Genomic DNA, 17,834 nt, shown 5'->3' with positions numbered 1-17,834 from the left:
GAAAATTCAGTCACACTTGAGTTTCCCGAGCAGTTGACTTTGCACTCCCTATCTCCCTTTACTTAAATCGTGCTCTCTTATTCAACGCCGCGTCCACAGGAGGCGCATAAAAAATGAATTCACACAAATTTCTTGTGTCAACTTGAAGTTTTTAGCGAATTAGCAATTTGTGCAGCGGTCGCAGTGGAAATTTTATACCAAATTGCAAATTCGTGTTGACTTTGTTTCAGTAAATTTTCCACCTCGTTTCGTTTTCGTTTTTTTTTTTGTGCTGAAGTAGGGCTTTTCGTTATATTCCTCGTCCTGCTTTTTTGGCCACTTCTTTTTTCTTCGTGTTGACTTAATGGAAATGTAAATAAAAAGTGAAGTTGATGCGGATAAAGCCCGTTCTGCACTTGACTGATAAGTTTTTGTACGTACTTTAAATCCTTATATATAGTTGTGGTTGGAGAAGAAATTCATGCTCGATTGCGATTCCGGGATTAATTGTCAACTCATCTGTCTTCATTTGTCGGTTGTGTGAAAATCTGCAGGACTGTCATGCATATTAAGTGGAAAATTTATAAAAAGACATAACTGCAAATGATGTGCGTCATTTAATTGTCACACGAATGCTGGCGATGACAGCTGTTTGCGTTTTGTGATTTCGTTTTGATGACTTAACTGCTCAATATCACGCATAAGCAGTGTTGCCATGGAGTATATAAGTTCTACCTATCCAATATCCTGAATTTTCATTAGATTTCCTTGAAGAAAATGTTCCTTACATGCTTGAAAGGGCTGCATATAACCCATCCAATATTGCACAGATATTATGTGTACATTGGCTGTATCATGGGCCACAAATTGCAGCTGCTGCTATTTAATGGCCCAACTTTCGATTCCGCAACCCACAGGCGGATGCATGAGTCCGAGTCCTTGGGAAAATGTCTAGATGGAGTGCTGCTGCTCAAGCATGTTGCAATAAAACTAAATCGAATTCAAACACAAAGTTCATTTACAGTTCATCAACTCGGGCTAGCTCCATTTCGAGAGGGGGAAAAGGCAAACAAAATGTGGCTCCCGGAAACTTCTAAACTTGGGCTTTTATGCTAAATTTAGTGGGCTTGGGCCCCATGGATACTTGACTCATAGGCGTTTATGTGTTAAATTGATTCGTCAATTTCAGGTTCAGGTGGTCATATATTTCGAAATTGATTATTTTGGCTTATGCAAAGCATTCGCCATTAGCTGATAATGGCTCATTGATAAACATTTATTGTGGGTTAACCTGCATACGCTCTACCGAAACTGAAAGCTTTTGTGGCTTAGCATTTTCGGAGCCAATTTTCCGGCTATCGGGGTGACACAGAAAAATCAACCGAAAATACCACGGGAAATCGCCATTGATTTCGATTAATTTTCAATGGCTTTTTTGGCCGCCGAAATATTGCTAATTGCGTGTGTAAAGCGTATTTATTTTTTGTGGCTATCTGGTCATCCCCGATGTTATGCATTAAATAAATTTGCTGATAATTTGATTTTCCACAAAAACGGTTTGCCACGTGTTTAGCATACTTTTGTGGGTTGAATGGATAAATGGTTAAATGGAAAATTTGCAGCTGCTGAAAGTGCACAATTGGTAAATGCCTTTTTGGCCATCAGGCGATTTATTCGACTTCAGTCTAAAGGTCACTCCGTTTGACTTACTCGCGCTCGACTGGCGACCGAAAATCGTTTTAAGTGAACACTGGAAATACGAAGGAATTTCTGCGAGAAGAAGCGGTGAAGCGTAAAATGCCGCTCAAGCTGAGTAACTGGATTTGCTGACTGCCGGGAAAATGCTAAGTTACAGCCGGAAAGTGGGAAAACCAATTGGAAAATACTTGCACACACTTAAAGCAATTCAACAATGGCACTGGGATTTATTGAAATGATAACTTATATACTAACTACTGCTTTTATTGAAATTTTATTAATAAAGTGCCCATCATTATAATTATTTAAATATTAAAAAAATATTATTGGAAGGGAGAATACATTTTCTTCGAGTTTTACCTGACAAAAAAAGTACTAAAAAAATAGTTTACCTTCTTATTATAAGGTATCTTGTTAGTTAAAGTTTTTAAAAATATTCAAATTTATATTAAATATATAAACCACTTTAACACTTGTACTGTAACTTATAAAAAATTCTTAAGTGAGAGAATTGAGTGAGAGAGTGAGAGAATAAGTAAAAATAAGTAAAATAAATAAATATAAAAAAAATTTATTTTTCTATTAAAAACAGAAATACTGATTTCATTTTAATTATTTTTGTAATAAATATTCTTCATCACTCAAAATGAATGCGTAGTTAACACACTAGAACATTCCTAGCGGTTCTGTTGTAATTTGGGTGCTAATTTCCTGCTGCCGAATTCGCTTGACATTTCCAGCAGCGCTAAAGATTTGCATATCTTTTGAGCCGCAGCATGTGGAATGCAAGTTGGGGATTTGCCGAAATCCCTCTGCCTGTCTATCGCTTCGCAAGCCTTTTCAACTGTTGCCGGAGCTCCGTGATGTATCCACTTCACATCGTCTATACGTTTTGACAGCTGCTCCTCGAGTGGCTGCTTCTGCGGTTGCCAAGTTTCGCATTTGACTTGAGCAGACATTTGGCCTGGCAAATTACCAAAACCGGAGACGAAGACAGTTGCCAGTGGCGGTGGTGGGGAGGAAAACCCCTGGTGCCTTGTGGGTAGATAAGGAATTTTCATCACTTAATTGACATGTCGGGGAATTGCGGATAAGTCGGGCTTGGATAGTGATTAGTTGGAGTTTAACCAAAGAATATCCATTAGACATCAAAGATGAAATCAAAGCCAACTCCGTAGTCAATTGTCAGTGGGTCTTATGCACACTTGGCATTACCAGATATGGACAATCGTCCAATGTACTAATTCAGCTAATAAGTAGGTACATAGTACGCAGTAGAGGAAATCCCTCAACACTTTAACCTACATCCACTTTTCCACCCTGCCAGAACCTCAATTGTTTTGTGTGCATCTGCCAATTAGACTCAGCCTGACGAATTTTTGGGCACCAGCACCAGAAAAGTGAGACCCATTTAGCCATTGACGCAAAATGTCACTTGTCGTAGTCAGGCAGACTTTTCATACCCATCCTCATCTTCATCCTCATCCTACAGCCTTTTTTCAGCAGTGCGTCATAAGCGGGTTATGGAATTTTCATTTCAAGTCAAGAAGACGACCTGAAAATGGCCAGAGATTGTGGGAAATGGCAGTGGGCTTCCCAATGGACAGATGCCAATTTTTGGCTAAGAATACTGCAATTTTGGTGAAGTAGAATGAAAGTTGAAAAGTCATTTTCTAGGCTTTTTGGATTAGGTACTTTGGTAGCCAATCGAATTCGTTAGCATGGCAGGCTAGGAGAAAAATGTAGAAAAGGTTTTAAAATTATACATGGTAACTTTTGGGGAATTTCTTTCTACAGGGTATCCCGTTTTCATCTGTAAACATCTTTCGATTTTCTTAGTTGACCTTGATTGAGCTAGCCTCACATCCTCGTCCTCGTCGCAAGTCAATTTAATTGGAAGCGGGCACAAACTGTTTGCTGACGCTACCCTTTTGACATTTAATTAATATGCAAATGATGCCTTGGCTCGGCATTTCAATCCCGAACTCATGCGCTCAGCATCTGGCACTTTTAGGTGCTCTGTGCTCCACATGCGATGGCCACTTCTTTCTCGCTTGAGGAAGAGGATGAATATCCTCTCCAGATTCGCTGGCAGCGTAAACAAACCGAGGAGGAATTAGAAAGGCAGCTTAGTCATTCCGCCGGCGTCGCAGATTTCGTACAGAGCTTCAATTGCCGGATGAGGAAGGAGGCAAGGAAGGAGGATGGGCTGCTATCCTTGATATCCTTCGGAGGGTGTGGTGTCCCACAGGAATGCCCGCTCGGAATTTACGAGCCGCTCGAGATTAGTTTCCCCTGGCTGTTTGCTTTAATTGCGCCCATAGAGTCTATGGGACAAAAGGGGGCGTGGTCGCCGAGTCAGCAAACAGGCATCCTCCATATCCTCCATTTTCCGCATTCCACATACGCCGCGTGTGCCGCAGGAGATGCCCCAAGATTGGTGTCGCTGCATTGTAAATATTGCATTGGGCAAGCTCAAATAAACACACTTATCGCATCGAATGGGGAGTCGTAAATATATATGTATCTGCGATGCATAAATTGTTGACTCCCCAATCGCTTGTGTGTGTGTGTGTTTGTGTCCCACCATTTTATATATCTTATTTATTTCAATTTTTTGCACATTCGTTGTCGCGACGTGTGTCGAATGTGCGGCACATTTTATTCGAATGTTTTCACTTGGTTGTGCTCTCTTATTTTTTACCATCCTTCGGGATGCAATTTAAAATATTGCCCACTCGCAGCTACACTTATATTTTTCCGGCTTTTTCATTTTGTCCTCTTTTTTTTGCCGTGGCCATTGACGTGGCCGTTGAGTTGAGTGATTGCAATAAATTATTACCGAAAGTTTATCACGTCCAGTGGAGCAGGGCTTGCCGCATATTGTCGTTATTGTTTCTTAAAGGAGTGAGGAAAATGAATTGAAACTTAAAGTGGGGAAAAAATATTTTCTGGTTCGTCAAAATATCAAAACAAGAGAGAACGCTGTAGTCGAATATAAAGTAAAGCAAGTGCGAGGGAGATTAGCATGCATGATTGAAAAAATTATTCTACATTTCAATAGGTATGTATAAGCACAAGAAAACTGCATTCAAAATGAACGGGGATAAATACTTGCTAATAAATATATTTAGTTTTATTTGAAAAGTCCATTGAATACAATTATAAATTATTTACTTCCGGGCCGACTGAAAGAAGCGCTCCTTCTGCAAGTTGATCCTTTCCCGGCGCAAAACCTTAACCTCCTCTTTGGCCACAAGGGAAAGGACACTGTTCGAGAGACAGTCGTCCTTGCAGCCGAAAAACTTTTGCACATCGTTGATCTCGAAACCCTTTAGTAACCAGGCCGACTCCATGACCAGTAGAAACGCTGTCACCGCCGATTGATTGATTTTTTCCACCATCCAGGCATGCTCGTCGCTCACATAATTACGCAAATTCCAGCAGATAGAGTCCACCAAGAATTGCAGAGCTTGAAAGACAGGAAACCAAATGGCCACCAGAAGCACCTGGATCGCCAGACAAAGGCCCGCCACCTCGAGTATTGCTCCCAATTGTATTAATCTTGAACTCCTTCTGCTCTCCGACTTCAATTTGTGCAGGAACATTATGGCGATTATCAAGAAAACAGTCGATTCCGTACTGGCCTCCACGGGATTGTAGAAGAGGCCTATGCAATGGCAAAATATCGAAATGAGCAGGGCAATCATAAAAGAGGCGTCCATTTTATTTCGTTGAAAAAATATTCAATTTACATAAAAAACAAGAATTTTCGGAAAACTTTTTTCTGGATTACTGCAAGTTGGTTAAGAATTCTATATGTGAGGTCTAAAGCATGGCTTACTAAGTTATTAAATTTAGAAATAAATTTGTAAGAAGTTGCATTCAGATGTACATATTTGAATGGCTTTAGTTAAAAATAAAATTTAAAAAAATTTATCTTTTATCGCTTTTTAAATATGGCAGCAAATTCAGCAGCAAAAATCAAAAAATGTAATTGAATAAAGAATATAGTTTTAAGCATAGTAGGCGGCGATTTTCTAGACCCTTAGTCATATAAAGGAAATCATCATTCTGAATTTTATTTTCATAGCGAGTGAATGCTTTGAGGAGCTCCGGAATAAAAAAATTATTTTATTTCATCGAAACTTGGAAGTAAGCAGCAAAATGTCAACTCGTCCAATTTTGCTTAGGGACCGGCCGATTATGAAGAGAGTAAGTTGTTCAAGTGTAGAAATTAAGGAATATTCATAAGAAATACAATTCCACAGAGGATGACCATAGGTGGTCCTCGCCCATTGCCTCTTCACGCGGTCGAGCAAATCAAGCAGCGCAATTTTTTCGAAAACCTCGGTAATACCGATGGGATGGTGACCAGACGTCCCCCCGTCAATGATGATATGATGTATCGCGAGTTAGGCAATCAGCGTGGTTGGAATGGATTTAATTCCGGAGGGCAATTCAATTTGAATACCAGTGCTCCACCGCCGCCGGAGAATCTCATTTGGGAAAACCCCCAAAGTTTCCAACGCGAACGCTCGCCGCCAGTTCGCCGTGCTCTTTTCGAAGTTCCCGATGAGGAACCCGTCCAAAATATTCAGGAACCCTATTATCGCAGGACTCAGGAGCCGCCTTCGAATGCATATGGTTTTCCAGAAGGACCGTCTGTTTTTAATAATCGCAATGAAGATTTCGAACGTCGAGAATTTTCGAATGCAAATTTTGAAAATAATGGACAGCATCTAAATCAACGTGGTGATGAGGATTTTGAGCGCCGAGAATTTTGCAATGGTAACTTTGGAAACAATGGACAGCCTGAACATAATCGCAATGATGATTTCGAACGCCGTGAGTTTTTCAATAAAAACTTTGGAAATAATGGACAGTCGGTTAATCAACCTGAACCAACATCCGGAGGTACTGAGCCGTCGGATAAGATTTTTATGATTGCTGGCTTCAAGTTGCCGTTCTTAACCAACGAAATGGCGAAGTCGGCCTTTGTGGAGTCTCGATCGTACGCGGTGCGCTATTTCCAGAAGACGCCCAACTATATAATACGCAAGAAAAAAACCAAGGATGCGCCCATCATTCAGCACATTTACAACGAGATAGAGGATGTCCATTACGATGATTATAATGACCAAAAGTCTACCGCTCTTTCAATCAACCGTCATCGCGAAAGTCTCTGCAAGGAGTGGACCAAGATCTATCGGGGCAGGAACTATCGTTCTTGGGATGGATGGTGGAAGGACTTCCACAACATTGATGTGGACATCTTTGAGCAGTTGGCGAAATTCGAATGCTTCAATGTGAAGTACAACTTCATGTCGCCCGGTGGAGTCCATAATGCCGACCAGCTGATCAATAGGGCCAACATCGCTCTGACCAAGAATCGCAACAATTATGTGGGCAACTTGAAGGTCGCCCACAGCCTGATGGACCACACTGTCCTGGGAAACTTGGCCATGGAGGAGACCGCTCGGCTGCAGGACATCATTCGCTCGGTGCCCAATCACCTGTGGGTCTACAAGTTGCGCTGCATGATCTACGTGTGGTACAACTACGGCCAGGTCATGAAGTCGAAGGACACCCAGGATAAGAAGTACCAAATTGTGCTCAAGGAGTGGAGGAGCCCCGTCATCCACTGGCTGGCCAAGCAGGCCTTTTTCGAGCTGAAGAGCATCAGCAAATTGGAGTATCCCCAGTTCCGTGAGGTGTACGGCGCAGCCAGACAGAAAGCCAAGAAATAGGCGCTTTTATAATGGTTAACTGCGAAATAAAAATATTAAACAATTTATAAAACTTTTTGATTTTATTTAATTACAAAAAAATATCAAGCCAATTGAAAGCACTTTCTGTAATCCCAATAACTATATTTATTCTAAAAAAAAAATAAAACAGAACCAGGAAAAAACCTGCTTATGTCGAGTGAATCCATATTCCGAGACCCGTCGCAATTTATTCAGCTCCACTTGCATAAAGTTGTTTAATTTGTTATCCCCAAAGTGCACCTGAGTCTCAGGGCTAAGAGGCAAAACCAAAAAAAAGAAAAATATATATAAAAACAGAAGAAAAAGCTGCTGCTGGCAAAGGCAAATGAATAAACCAACAGCAACGGAAAATGACGATACAAACCAAAGAGAAGGCTACAAAAAAATGCAAAGCGCTACTGCATATTAATCCGACAGAGTATTTCACTCAACCTCAAACACACACAGCACAGCACATACAGGGTGTCCTGGCTACAAAGGAACCAACAGAAACACTAAACAAAATGTAATAAAATATTAAAAACACTTATTGTTCATAAAAAAAATTTAATGATTTAAAAAAAAATTTAAATACATTTCTTTTTTGTTATTTTAAGAAATAACACATCATGAGAAAATGTCAGGCTTAACATGTTCTACCCATATTTTTTCGAGTGTAAGCAAGGCCATCAGGACACATTGGGAAAGGACACGCTGTCTGCGAGATGGGCGACCGCGAAAGACATTTATTGTATCCTTAGCGCGGCTGACAGACGCGTGCTGAGACGATGATGAATTTGCTGCCGCCGATGGCTCCAGCCTCCTGGCTCCACCTCCTGCCGCCACCCACTGGGACGCCACCTCCCACTCCTCCTCCTCCTCCAGAATCGTTGGAGGCCCAAAGTGAAAAACTCGGCTGGCAGCAGCCAGCGAAGCGGCAGAAATGACGACAGACAGCCTTTGGGACAGACGGCGGGCAAGTGACGAAAAAAATGCAAATAAAATGCCGGCTTATTGAGTCAGTGGTGCTGGTGGCGCGGAGAAAGGAGAAAGTCGGTGGCGCACAAGACACTTTTTAGTTGATTGAAAAAGGTGATGTCAAGGTTTTTCTTCCTTTTTTTTCATTTTCCTATTTTATTCATCGTTGACCTTTTTTCGTTAAATATGATGAAAGTTTTGCACTTTGATAAGAAAATGTGGTGGGTCTGCTGGGCATTAAAGTGGCGATGGAAGAACTAAGCGGAAAGTGGTTCGTAATCGACAGAAATGGATAATACATAATTGAATAAGAGAAAAAAAAAACAAATAATATAGAAAATAAACAAGAGAGAACGCTATAGTCGGGTTGGTGTCCCGACTATCTAATACCCGTCACTCAGCTAAAGGGAGTGCGAACGCTGTGTCGGGTTGGTGTCCCGACTAATAATCGTAACTCAGCTAAAGGGAGTGCGAGGGAGATAGATATATGTTGACAATTTATAAAGCGTATAACTTTTTAATGAATGGTCCGATTTGAAAAATGTCTTCTACATTTCGATAGGTATAAATATACACAACAAAATTGCATTTATACTTCTCGGAAATCTTTAAAGATGTGGGCGGAGGACCCATTTTAAAATCGTTAGTGGGCGATTGTGGGCGTTAGAGGGGGCGTGGCGCTCGGCTAAAATAAACTTGCGCTGCGTAGGAAGCCAAAGAATATGTGTGGGAAATCTCAACCTTCTAGCTTTTGTAGTTTCTGAGATCTCAGCGTTCATACAGACGGACAGACAGACAGACGGACAGACGGACAGACGGACAGACGGACAGACGGACATGGCTAGATCGACTCGGCTAGTGACCCTGATCAAGAATATATATACTTTATGGGGTCGGAAACGCTTCCTTCTAGCTGTTACATACTTTTGCACGAATCTAGTATACCCTTTTACTCTACGAGTAACGGGTATAAAAAGGATATCTGGTAATATAATTAAAGTGCTCCCCAAATCACAAAGATTAGCCACTCAAAGGATTTCCTTACCGAAATGTTCTTTTCATTTATCAAGATGATTTAGGTTTAAAAGCCAAAAACAGGCTCATCCAAAAATATATCCACATATACCCACAAACAGAGAAATGTAATAAAATACTAAAAAGCACAACAAAAAGGCGTCAGGTGCAGACAAACAGTTTCACACCCCCACGTAGAGTCGAAAACGGCATCCTTGAACACACAGTGGGGTATCGTGTTTACGCATTTATCCTGCCCAGAGGCTCCTTTCACAGAGGCCCTCGCTCTAATATTTAATTTAAAATGTTATCCCCCGGCATTTTTGCTTATGAGTTTGCAAGCGCAAGCGAGCGTCAAATGAAAAAGTTTCACACTTTACCAGCTCCCCAGTATCGGAGTATTTTATTTAAGGACCCTAAGTCGCTCGAAATCAGATTGCATTGCAGGCGGAGGCAGGAAGCGATTTTCGTGGATTTGTGCCGTGTTTTATCCCTTCTGACACTTCACTTGCGATTGACGCTATATTTAGAAGCACGCCGAGCGATTTATTTCAAAAGGTTCAATTTACCTCTGGGAATTTAGTGACATTAACCTTTCTCAATGGAAATTATATGCCTACGCTCGGAAGAAAAATAAAGAAAATTAATTATACATACCTACAATGACGTCTAATGGTAAATGAATAAAGGTTTTAAAATCACTTAAAAAAGGTGTCTTGAAGTATGCTACAATATATTTCATATCAAAAAAAAAGGTGTCTACAATTATGCAACAATATATTTTAAATTCAAAAGTCCTATGGATTAATGCTGAAATACAGGGTTAATTTTTTTGTTTCCCGCCAAATATATTCAAATAACTTTAATAAGGGTTAATTTAGTAGCCTTTCTTTCCTTTAAACATAATTATTGTGCTCTTTAAAACAGCTTTACAGTCGTGCATTTTCCGTCACACACGGCAATTAATTAAAATTCAATTAAGAACAAAGCTGGCACGTACACAGCCACAGCAATGCTCAATGCTCAATCATAATTTAAATTTTGGCCAGAACGAAATTAACCAACATAGAGGGCATAAAGCTGTGGGCCCTGACAATGTGATGTGTGCGTGTGCTCCTTGCTAATTGCAAATGAAATCCGATTCTCATTAACTTGCCCAGGCTCATAATTCACTTACTCGAATTTGGCACTTTAAATTTGAGTTCTCAGAATGGTCGGTATGGTGTGTCGTTTGGGCTCTGTTGATCTCATTATCACCTAGTGGCATTGTTGAAATATTTGCAGGAGCCAGAATGGCCAAATATGGCCAATGATTCGTTGATTAATAAATTATTCTTTATTAAATAGCGTTATGCAAATGCCGACTGCAGGAAACGAGAGGTGACAAAGCAGAGGAAATCCCACAGATGAATGATAAATATGACCAGGCATATTTATTAAAAAAATCAATTAATTTGCGATTAATTACAGATTCATTAAAAGAGTCAAATATCATCGAAATAAAATTTACGTGGACTTAAATCGCTTAAATGTCAGAGTTGAAAATTTTAGCATTTTAAAGCTCAAAGTCTGAAAGGCCAGAACCAATTAAATGTGATTTCTGGCGTTGCCAGACGAAATTCTATGCATAAATACCAACTTAAATTATTATAAAAAAAGGAAGACAAACATGTTATAAATATCAAATTACATTGCAGCATATTTTTCACTTTAAACAAATACTCAAATCACCATCAGAGTTGCAAAATTGCATTGCACAATGGAAAAAGGGTTTTTGTTTTACCGTGACTTTGTAACTGGTGAAAAGCGAATGTTTGCAGGTTGCATAAATTGCGAAAACATTTGTAAATATTTTAGTTTCGTGAGCGAGCATCAACATGAAAACAAGGATCGAGGATTTGCACTCTGACTCCTGTTGCATTTCAATTTGGTTATTTTTATTTACTTCTTTTATGCAAAACTAACTATTTGTTCAACAAATATGCAATAAAATGCATAGACGCTTTCCCACATTTTTCCCGCCCATTTCCATTTCCAGCCCCATTTAACGAAGTTAGAGAGAGTATTTTCCACATTTTGACTTCTCCGGAATTGCATGACAAATTACATTTGAGGTTTTTCACATGGACATTGATTTAATTACCAAATGAATTTCCTTGCCATCCAGAAGTCGAAAAAGAAGTTTAATTTCCCTCAAGTCTGGCCAGGAATTTGCATATATGTATGCACTCACTGCCCGAATCCTTTTCACATCCAGCCTGTCCGTCTGTCTGCCCGTTTGAGTAATTTCATTATGAGTTTTAAGACTTTTAATTAATTTAAAAAGTGAACAATTTTACACTCTTTTTCATAACAACTCTGGCTGGAGTCCAAAGTCCGCAGTCCGAAGTCCGGCTTTTGTCTGCCGAAGTCTGGTGGAGCCGGAAGAGTGGCATAATTTCCGCACCGCCTCGAACTTGATGCAAACATTTCATCTGCATTTCGAGTGGTCCAGGCCCGGCAGCAGAATCAGGATCAGGACCAAAAGCACGTCTGGGGGAAGGGGCATTGGCAGCATCAACAGCATTCAATTAATTTTCCGTACTTTTGCCATCCACAAAAGCGAAACTTTTGCAGTCCGACATCCGGCATTGTTGCCAACTTGAATGCTTATTTACGGACACAACAGCACCAGAAGCTCCCCCGGATTATGCCGAACATCATAAAACTTGTATCGACTCGTTAAACTGGCAGATGGAATGAACCCGTCATATGAAAAGTCCCTTGGACATTACACGGTGAAAAAATACTATTTATTAAATGTATTGTACAGTCTTAAAGGTGATTCATTTGATTTTAAATGTTTTATGAAATTTTTTTAATAATAATGATACAACTAGTTTATTTATGAAAAAATAATGAACAAGATTTATAAAAAAATAATTTTTTTAAGTAAGCCTTGAAATTTTGTTCATTTGCTGTTATTATTCGTAAAAGTCAAATACGTTGCTCACACACATACACTTCGAAAATTCAGTAAAATAATTAGATAGAAAATGTCCGCCGAAGTGGAGGAGCTGCTGAAGCGTTTTCAGTCCATGAAGAACATTATCGGGATAGTTGTGGTGGACAATGATGGGATTCCCATCAAGACGACCCTGGAATACAACCAGACTCTGCACTATGCGGCTTTAATGCAAACTGTGAGGGAGAAGGCTCGCCAGGTGGTCCTGGACATGGATGCCACCAACGAATTCACCTTCCTGCGGCTGCGGACTCTCCAGCACGAGCTGATGTTGTGTCCGCAGGAGGATTACTTCATCATGGTGCTCCAGAGTCCCTGTGACTAGTGTAGGACTAAACAAAATACATATTCTTTGGATATTCTTAATACAAGACCGAAACCTCATTTCTTTGGCAGCCATTTAAAGTCAAAGTGTTCGGCAAATAAAATGTTATTAACATATTCGTGATAGTCTCCATTTCGCCAACCAGAATTCCTTCATTAATAGCATTCGGCTGCAAATTATTTGCATTGGGAATCGGAATTGAATTGGAATGTCATTTGCGTGCCGAGCAGTCTTATTCAATATGCATCCTTTGGCCCACATGAATATATGCATGCATCCTTTTTTTCCCCCCACGAAACCCACTATCCCGTCCGGGCAAACTCATTTACAATAAATGAAGACTGACTGAGGCAGCCACGAAACAAATAAACTTTTTTTTTGCGGCCCTCGCCAGGATGCGAGCATGTAAGGATGCGGATGCCACGGTAACCGAAGAGGAGGGCAGGTTCCTCCTCTGGGTTTTGCTATTTTTCATTTAATTAAATACTTTACATGCAAAGTGCATTATGAGCAATGGGCGAAGCAAAAACCAGAAGCTGATAAGTTGGTAAAGTCGCACGGTTGCCTCTCAGGAGGCCAGGACATCGATGCCAATCCATCGATCGACTGGTGCAGGATGAAACTATTCACTCGAGATAACTTCATAAGCATCGGGACAGGATATAGAACAGTGCTGGCACAGCAATCAATTTGAAAAAGTCAACCGACGAGTCACAGAAAAAATACGAGGAACATGACCAGGTCATATTTTTAAAGAAACATTTTCTCCCTACTGCTAATGTGATTTGAAAATCCCAGATAAGTGAGTTCTTGAAATGGACAACCAGGTTAACAAATTTAAAGTCAGTTGTTGCATTTACATTCGTTTATTTGTGCAATAAATTTAACATCTTGATTGAATTATATGTATTTCTTATTCGAGTTGATTACAATTATATTTGCAGTTTCATTAATTTTTACAGGCTTAATTGTTGATGCTAATTTCATTTTTATTTACATTATTTATTGTGGGCTTAGCAGTTTCATGTTTATTTATATTACCTAATTCTGGCTTAGGGGTGAATTTAATATCAATAATATTTTGATTTATATTTACTTCATCTTTTTCTGGCTCTAAAGCTTCAATTTTAGTTTCATTTTTATTAACTTTACCTTTTTCAGGCTTAAATGTGTTTACGGGTCCTATAACAATTACATTCTGATTTACATTTTCACCTTCATTACCTTTTTTACACTCAAGGCTGCTAATCGTAGAGGTAAGCCAATCTTTAAAATAAACTACACTTGCATAAACCCCAGGGAAATTGGGATTGGCACATCCTGCAGACCAGGAAACGATGCCAACGAGTTCGCGGCCTGGAAAGCATACTAAAGGACCTCCAGAATCCCCATGGCATGCACGCTTTCCCGCAGCGGAAGCACAAATGCTTTTTTCAGTCACACCTCCAAAATAGGCCACTTGACAAGTCTTGTGATCCTCGACGGTAATTTTTACACCTCTTAGTGTTGGTGCACGCAAAGTGGAGCCCTCAACTGTATCTCCCCAACCAGTAACAAAGCATTCAGTTCCCGGTTCTGGAGTCTTGTCAGCAAGGATGATACTATTTACCCTTGATGTTCCAAGTCTTAAAGACTTATGCAGAAGAAGCACTGCAATATCGTAGGGATCAGAGAATATATCCCCTATGTACTTCTCATGTTGTTTGGCTTTCTGAATCTTATAAACTTGTCCACCGAAATGCGGAAAGGATGATCCAACGCGCACTGAATAATTTTCAAGTTCTGTGCGGTTCAAACAGTGAGCTGCAGTCAGGATAATCCGTTCACTGTATATAGCACCACCACAAATTTGTATATCATACTCTAATAGAGCCACTTGATAGGGTGCTTTTTCGATTGGAACAGAACCGCCACCAACGATCCTTTCCTCAGGTTCTGGAATCCTGGTGGAACACACAAGAGCAGCCAGTAACGCGATAGGTAAGAACTTGGTAATCATTTTAAACTTTTTCAGATTGAATTTGTTTCTTAAATGATTTCCAGCTCTTTTATAGGACTTTTGCATTCGCGGGCTCATAGAATATCGTTAATCACTCCCTATAAATTGTGCAACTTGACTGCTGCCTATCGGTTACCCAATTATTATTTAATCACTTTTAATAAGGTTTTTTGGATTATCCCATTAAAATTATCTTGATTGGTAAAGCTTAAAAAATTCCACAAAAAATGTCAGGGCTATGCAACTGAAAAGCTGCTTAAAATTTGATAAAAATTAATTGGTAGCTTGCTATTGTTTCACTACATTAGCAGTCACTATATAAGACTTGTTTCTCTTGCCAGTCGACTTTGCGAGAACTTAGTTATAATAACGCTAGCCTAAGAAGTTCAAGATGATTCTTTTGTGCATACTATATGTGATGGTACTTAGTGTTGTATCTGCTGCATGGATGCAAGGACCTGAAGTACGTATCGTTGGTGGAAAACCTGTTCAACAGCCCATTCCTTGGCAAGTGGCCCTTTTGCACGGAGGTATTCAATATTGTGGAGGTGCTATATACAGCGAAATGATTGTGATAACTGCAGCCCACTGTTTGCATGGCAAAAAGATTGAAGATTTATCAGTACGCTCAGGATCATCGTATTGGAACCATGGCGGTCAATCGGTGAACATAACTAAATCAGTTTCACATGCGAAATACAATTATTCCAGTTTTACTCATGATATCGCTGTGCTTCTCCTGAGCTCCCCACTGAAATTTGACAATTTTACACGAAATGTCGAATTGGCCGAGAGTACTCCGAAGGCAGGAACACCTGCTCTGCTTTCCGGTTGGGGAATTAAATATTTTGGTCCTAGTGCTAAAGGTCCTGATAAATTGCAGGCCCTCACAGTTTTTGTAAAAGATCGTAAAAAGTGTAAGAAGGCCTACAATTTATTGGCGGAATTATTGGCTGAAGAACATTATGATATACCCGAGGACAACATATGTGCCTCGTCAAGTGATAAAGGTGCTTGCAAAGGAGACTCCGGTGGTCCGCTGGTTACTTTATTACCCACCAAGCTTATTGGCATCGTTTCTTCAGGATTCCGATGTCTTACTCCTAGCTTGTACACCGATGTTACATTCTTCAAGACATGGATCGAAAGAACTGTAAAAAGCTTCGCATGCAGCCCGTTAAAAGATTACCAATAATGCTCATCAGATACTTACTTACATTAAAACAATCTCTATTGTATTCATACGTTAAAGTTCTTACTTTTCTTACTTACTAGGAAAACCATTTAGCTCAATAATTGTGTTAATTTTTTAAAATTAAATGACTTTAAAAGTCATTAAAATATTCGTACAATGTTTCATAAAAGTTTGTTAGCAAAAGCTAATTATATAATTTTAATAAATACCTACTTTTTAAAATCGGATTTGATATCACAAATTTTTTTGATAAGAACAATTTGAAGATTTTCTTTGAGTGTCACTCTGCTAAAGTTCCAACCCATGAGTAATAGCTAAGACGAAGACCACTCAGACTTAAGAAAGACAACTGAAGGACATCTGGATCATCGGTTCTCACCATGCGCGGAACCACGGGGGGTGATATGGTTGATATATCACCCCCCACTCGGGTGAAAAATAAAAGAAATTTTGGTATTCAAAAAGTATGCAACAAAAAAATTGTTCTGATATCACCCCCCACAACAGAATCCTGGATCCGCCACTGGTTCTCACTATCAGAACAAAATGGTGAGAAGTGAAAAGTTAAATTGAGTTTATTCAACCACCTGTTGATAAGAGTACACTACTGATCGGACTTTAGTTGTTGAAATTAACATTGTAAATAACGCCCAACTTGATTTAAGAACTTTGAAATTTACGCAATGTCATTCTGAATTTAAGAACCTTTTTAACTCAGATGAGAATGTCAGTATTTTCTCTGTTTAGCCAATCAGGCAAAGGTGGACCACAATGTCACAGCTAAAACCAGTTGGGAATTGCAGCTTTCCAAGCACAAAAGGCTTTGAAATATAAAAGAACATCGATTAATGCAATTCTATACTTTATTTTAAACAACTTTACCTTTACTTTACAAAGTGAAAACGTTGAAAGCTTCAACTTTTAAAGAGATTAATTTTGCAGAGGGTTAATAGCCTTAAAGGCTTCGAGCCATTTCTTGAGCACAACCACATTAGTGTAGACATCGAACAAGGGAATACCACAAAAGGAATTCCATGACGAGAGGCCAATTAGCTGGTTGCCGGGAACACTGACCAAAGCTGCACCTTCTTTACCGGCGCAAGGTCCTCTGTCCATGCGATTGGCACAAATCATATCCTCGGTAATGAGACTGTTACAAAACTGTTGGCATCTGACGTGATCTTCGATCTTAACGTCGGTTCCCTGCAGGTGGGTGGTAGACCAACCAGTGATCTGTACGTATAGTCCTGGTGTCGGCGTTTTGTCCGCTATATCAATGGGTGTAGCATTTTTTCCCAAAGGAATGGGAATACCCAAAAGAAGCACAGCAATATTATTGGCATTACTTCCGTAGGTCGTTTCCGGTGAGTACTTTTCGTGAATGAAAACTTCATGCACCGGTCTTAATTCACCTCCTCCCCATGTCGATGATCCAAAGGACACAACAATATCTTTTGGATTACGTCCTTGAACGCAGTGTGCGGTTGTCAAAACTATATTTTTGTTGTAAATGACTCCACCGCAATCTTCGGATGGCTTAATCAACAGAGAAACTTGCCAGGGAGCTTTTTCAATCGGCAAACCGCAAACGATCCTTTCGTCAACTGGATGAGGAACCCTTCCTGCAGACAGAAGGTCAGCTGCAAGCAGAAGAACTAAACTCTTTGTAAACATATTGAAATTGTTTAGACTTTTGGATTTGGTGTGCAAACAGAAAAGTGCGGCCCTCTTTTATAGTCGTCGTCTGATGGCGGTCATTCGTTACATAACATGAACTACTTATCTAAAAGCAATATTGTTTTATAGTTATGTTCGCTGACATGGGTAATTTTTTCCGGGTTTTTGGTTAAAATTACTATAATGTTTTAAAGTTATGTAGGTTGTCGTAAGTA

General features: G+C 39.7%; 6 protein-coding genes across 6 annotated transcripts; 3 read left to right on the top strand and 3 right to left on the bottom strand.

Moving 5' to 3' along the window:
• Positions 1-4,788: 4,788 nt before the first annotated feature.
• LOC108055343 (uncharacterized) lies at positions 4,789-5,500 on the bottom strand. Its single transcript, XM_017138653.3, has one exon. The coding sequence runs from the start codon at positions 5,400-5,402 to the stop codon at positions 4,851-4,853; it is 552 nt and encodes a 183-aa protein (XP_016994142.2). The 5' UTR covers positions 5,403-5,500; the 3' UTR covers positions 4,789-4,850.
• Positions 5,501-5,734: 234 nt separating this feature from the next.
• Positions 5,735-7,459, top strand: LOC123003183 (uncharacterized). Its single transcript, XM_044394831.2, has 2 exons — positions 5,735-5,892; positions 5,949-7,459. Exons 1-2 carry the CDS (start codon positions 5,845-5,847, stop codon positions 7,425-7,427), a joined length of 1,527 nt encoding a protein of 508 aa, XP_044250766.2. The 5' UTR covers positions 5,735-5,844; the 3' UTR covers positions 7,428-7,459.
• Positions 7,460-12,369: 4,910 nt separating this feature from the next.
• Positions 12,370-12,864, top strand: robl22E. Its single transcript, XM_017138649.3, has 2 exons — positions 12,370-12,749; positions 12,820-12,864. Exon 1 carries the CDS (start codon positions 12,455-12,457, stop codon positions 12,746-12,748), a length of 294 nt encoding a protein of 97 aa, XP_016994138.1. The 5' UTR covers positions 12,370-12,454; the 3' UTR covers position 12,749; positions 12,820-12,864.
• A 727-nt stretch (positions 12,865-13,591) lies between these two features.
• LOC108055337 (trypsin alpha-like) lies at positions 13,592-14,747 on the bottom strand. Its single transcript, XM_017138648.2, has one exon. It carries the CDS (start codon positions 14,745-14,747, stop codon positions 13,713-13,715), a length of 1,035 nt encoding a protein of 344 aa, XP_016994137.2. The 3' UTR covers positions 13,592-13,712.
• A 565-nt stretch (positions 14,748-15,312) lies between these two features.
• LOC108055329 (trypsin epsilon-like) lies at positions 15,313-15,942 on the top strand. Its single transcript, XM_017138641.2, has one exon. It carries the CDS (start codon positions 15,313-15,315, stop codon positions 15,940-15,942), a length of 630 nt encoding a protein of 209 aa, XP_016994130.2.
• A 930-nt stretch (positions 15,943-16,872) lies between these two features.
• On the bottom strand, positions 16,873-17,616 carry LOC108055332 (trypsin iota-like). Its single transcript, XM_044394830.1, has one exon. The coding sequence runs from the start codon at positions 17,614-17,616 to the stop codon at positions 16,873-16,875; it is 744 nt and encodes a 247-aa protein (XP_044250765.1).
• Between the last annotated feature and the right edge of the window lie 218 nt (positions 17,617-17,834).

This window comes from Drosophila takahashii, chromosome 2L, assembly GCF_030179915.1.
Source record: "Drosophila takahashii strain IR98-3 E-12201 chromosome 2L, DtakHiC1v2, whole genome shotgun sequence".
Lineage (NCBI taxonomy): Eukaryota > Metazoa > Arthropoda > Insecta > Diptera > Drosophilidae > Drosophila > Drosophila takahashii.
Note: the sequence above shows the minus strand (reverse complement) of the source record. Positions and strands in the feature narration are given on the sequence as shown.

Excerpts from the sequence above, each read along its gene's own strand:
- LOC108055343 (XM_017138653.3), bottom strand. The coding sequence starts at position 5,402 with ATGGACGCCTCTTTTATGATTGCCCTGCTCATTTCGATATTTTGCCAT.
- LOC123003183 (XM_044394831.2), top strand. The coding sequence starts at position 5,845 with ATGTCAACTCGTCCAATTTTGCTTAGGGACCGGCCGATTATGAAGAGA. Across the intron at positions 5,893-5,948 it reads ACCGGCCGATTATGAAGAGA|AGGATGACCATAGGTGGTCC; the intron begins GTAAGTTGTTCA and ends ACAATTCCACAG.
- robl22E (XM_017138649.3), top strand. The coding sequence starts at position 12,455 with ATGTCCGCCGAAGTGGAGGAGCTGCTGAAGCGTTTTCAGTCCATGAAG.
- LOC108055337 (XM_017138648.2), bottom strand. The coding sequence starts at position 14,747 with ATGATTACCAAGTTCTTACCTATCGCGTTACTGGCTGCTCTTGTGTGT.
- LOC108055329 (XM_017138641.2), top strand. The coding sequence starts at position 15,313 with ATGATTGTGATAACTGCAGCCCACTGTTTGCATGGCAAAAAGATTGAA.
- LOC108055332 (XM_044394830.1), bottom strand. The coding sequence starts at position 17,616 with ATGTTTACAAAGAGTTTAGTTCTTCTGCTTGCAGCTGACCTTCTGTCT.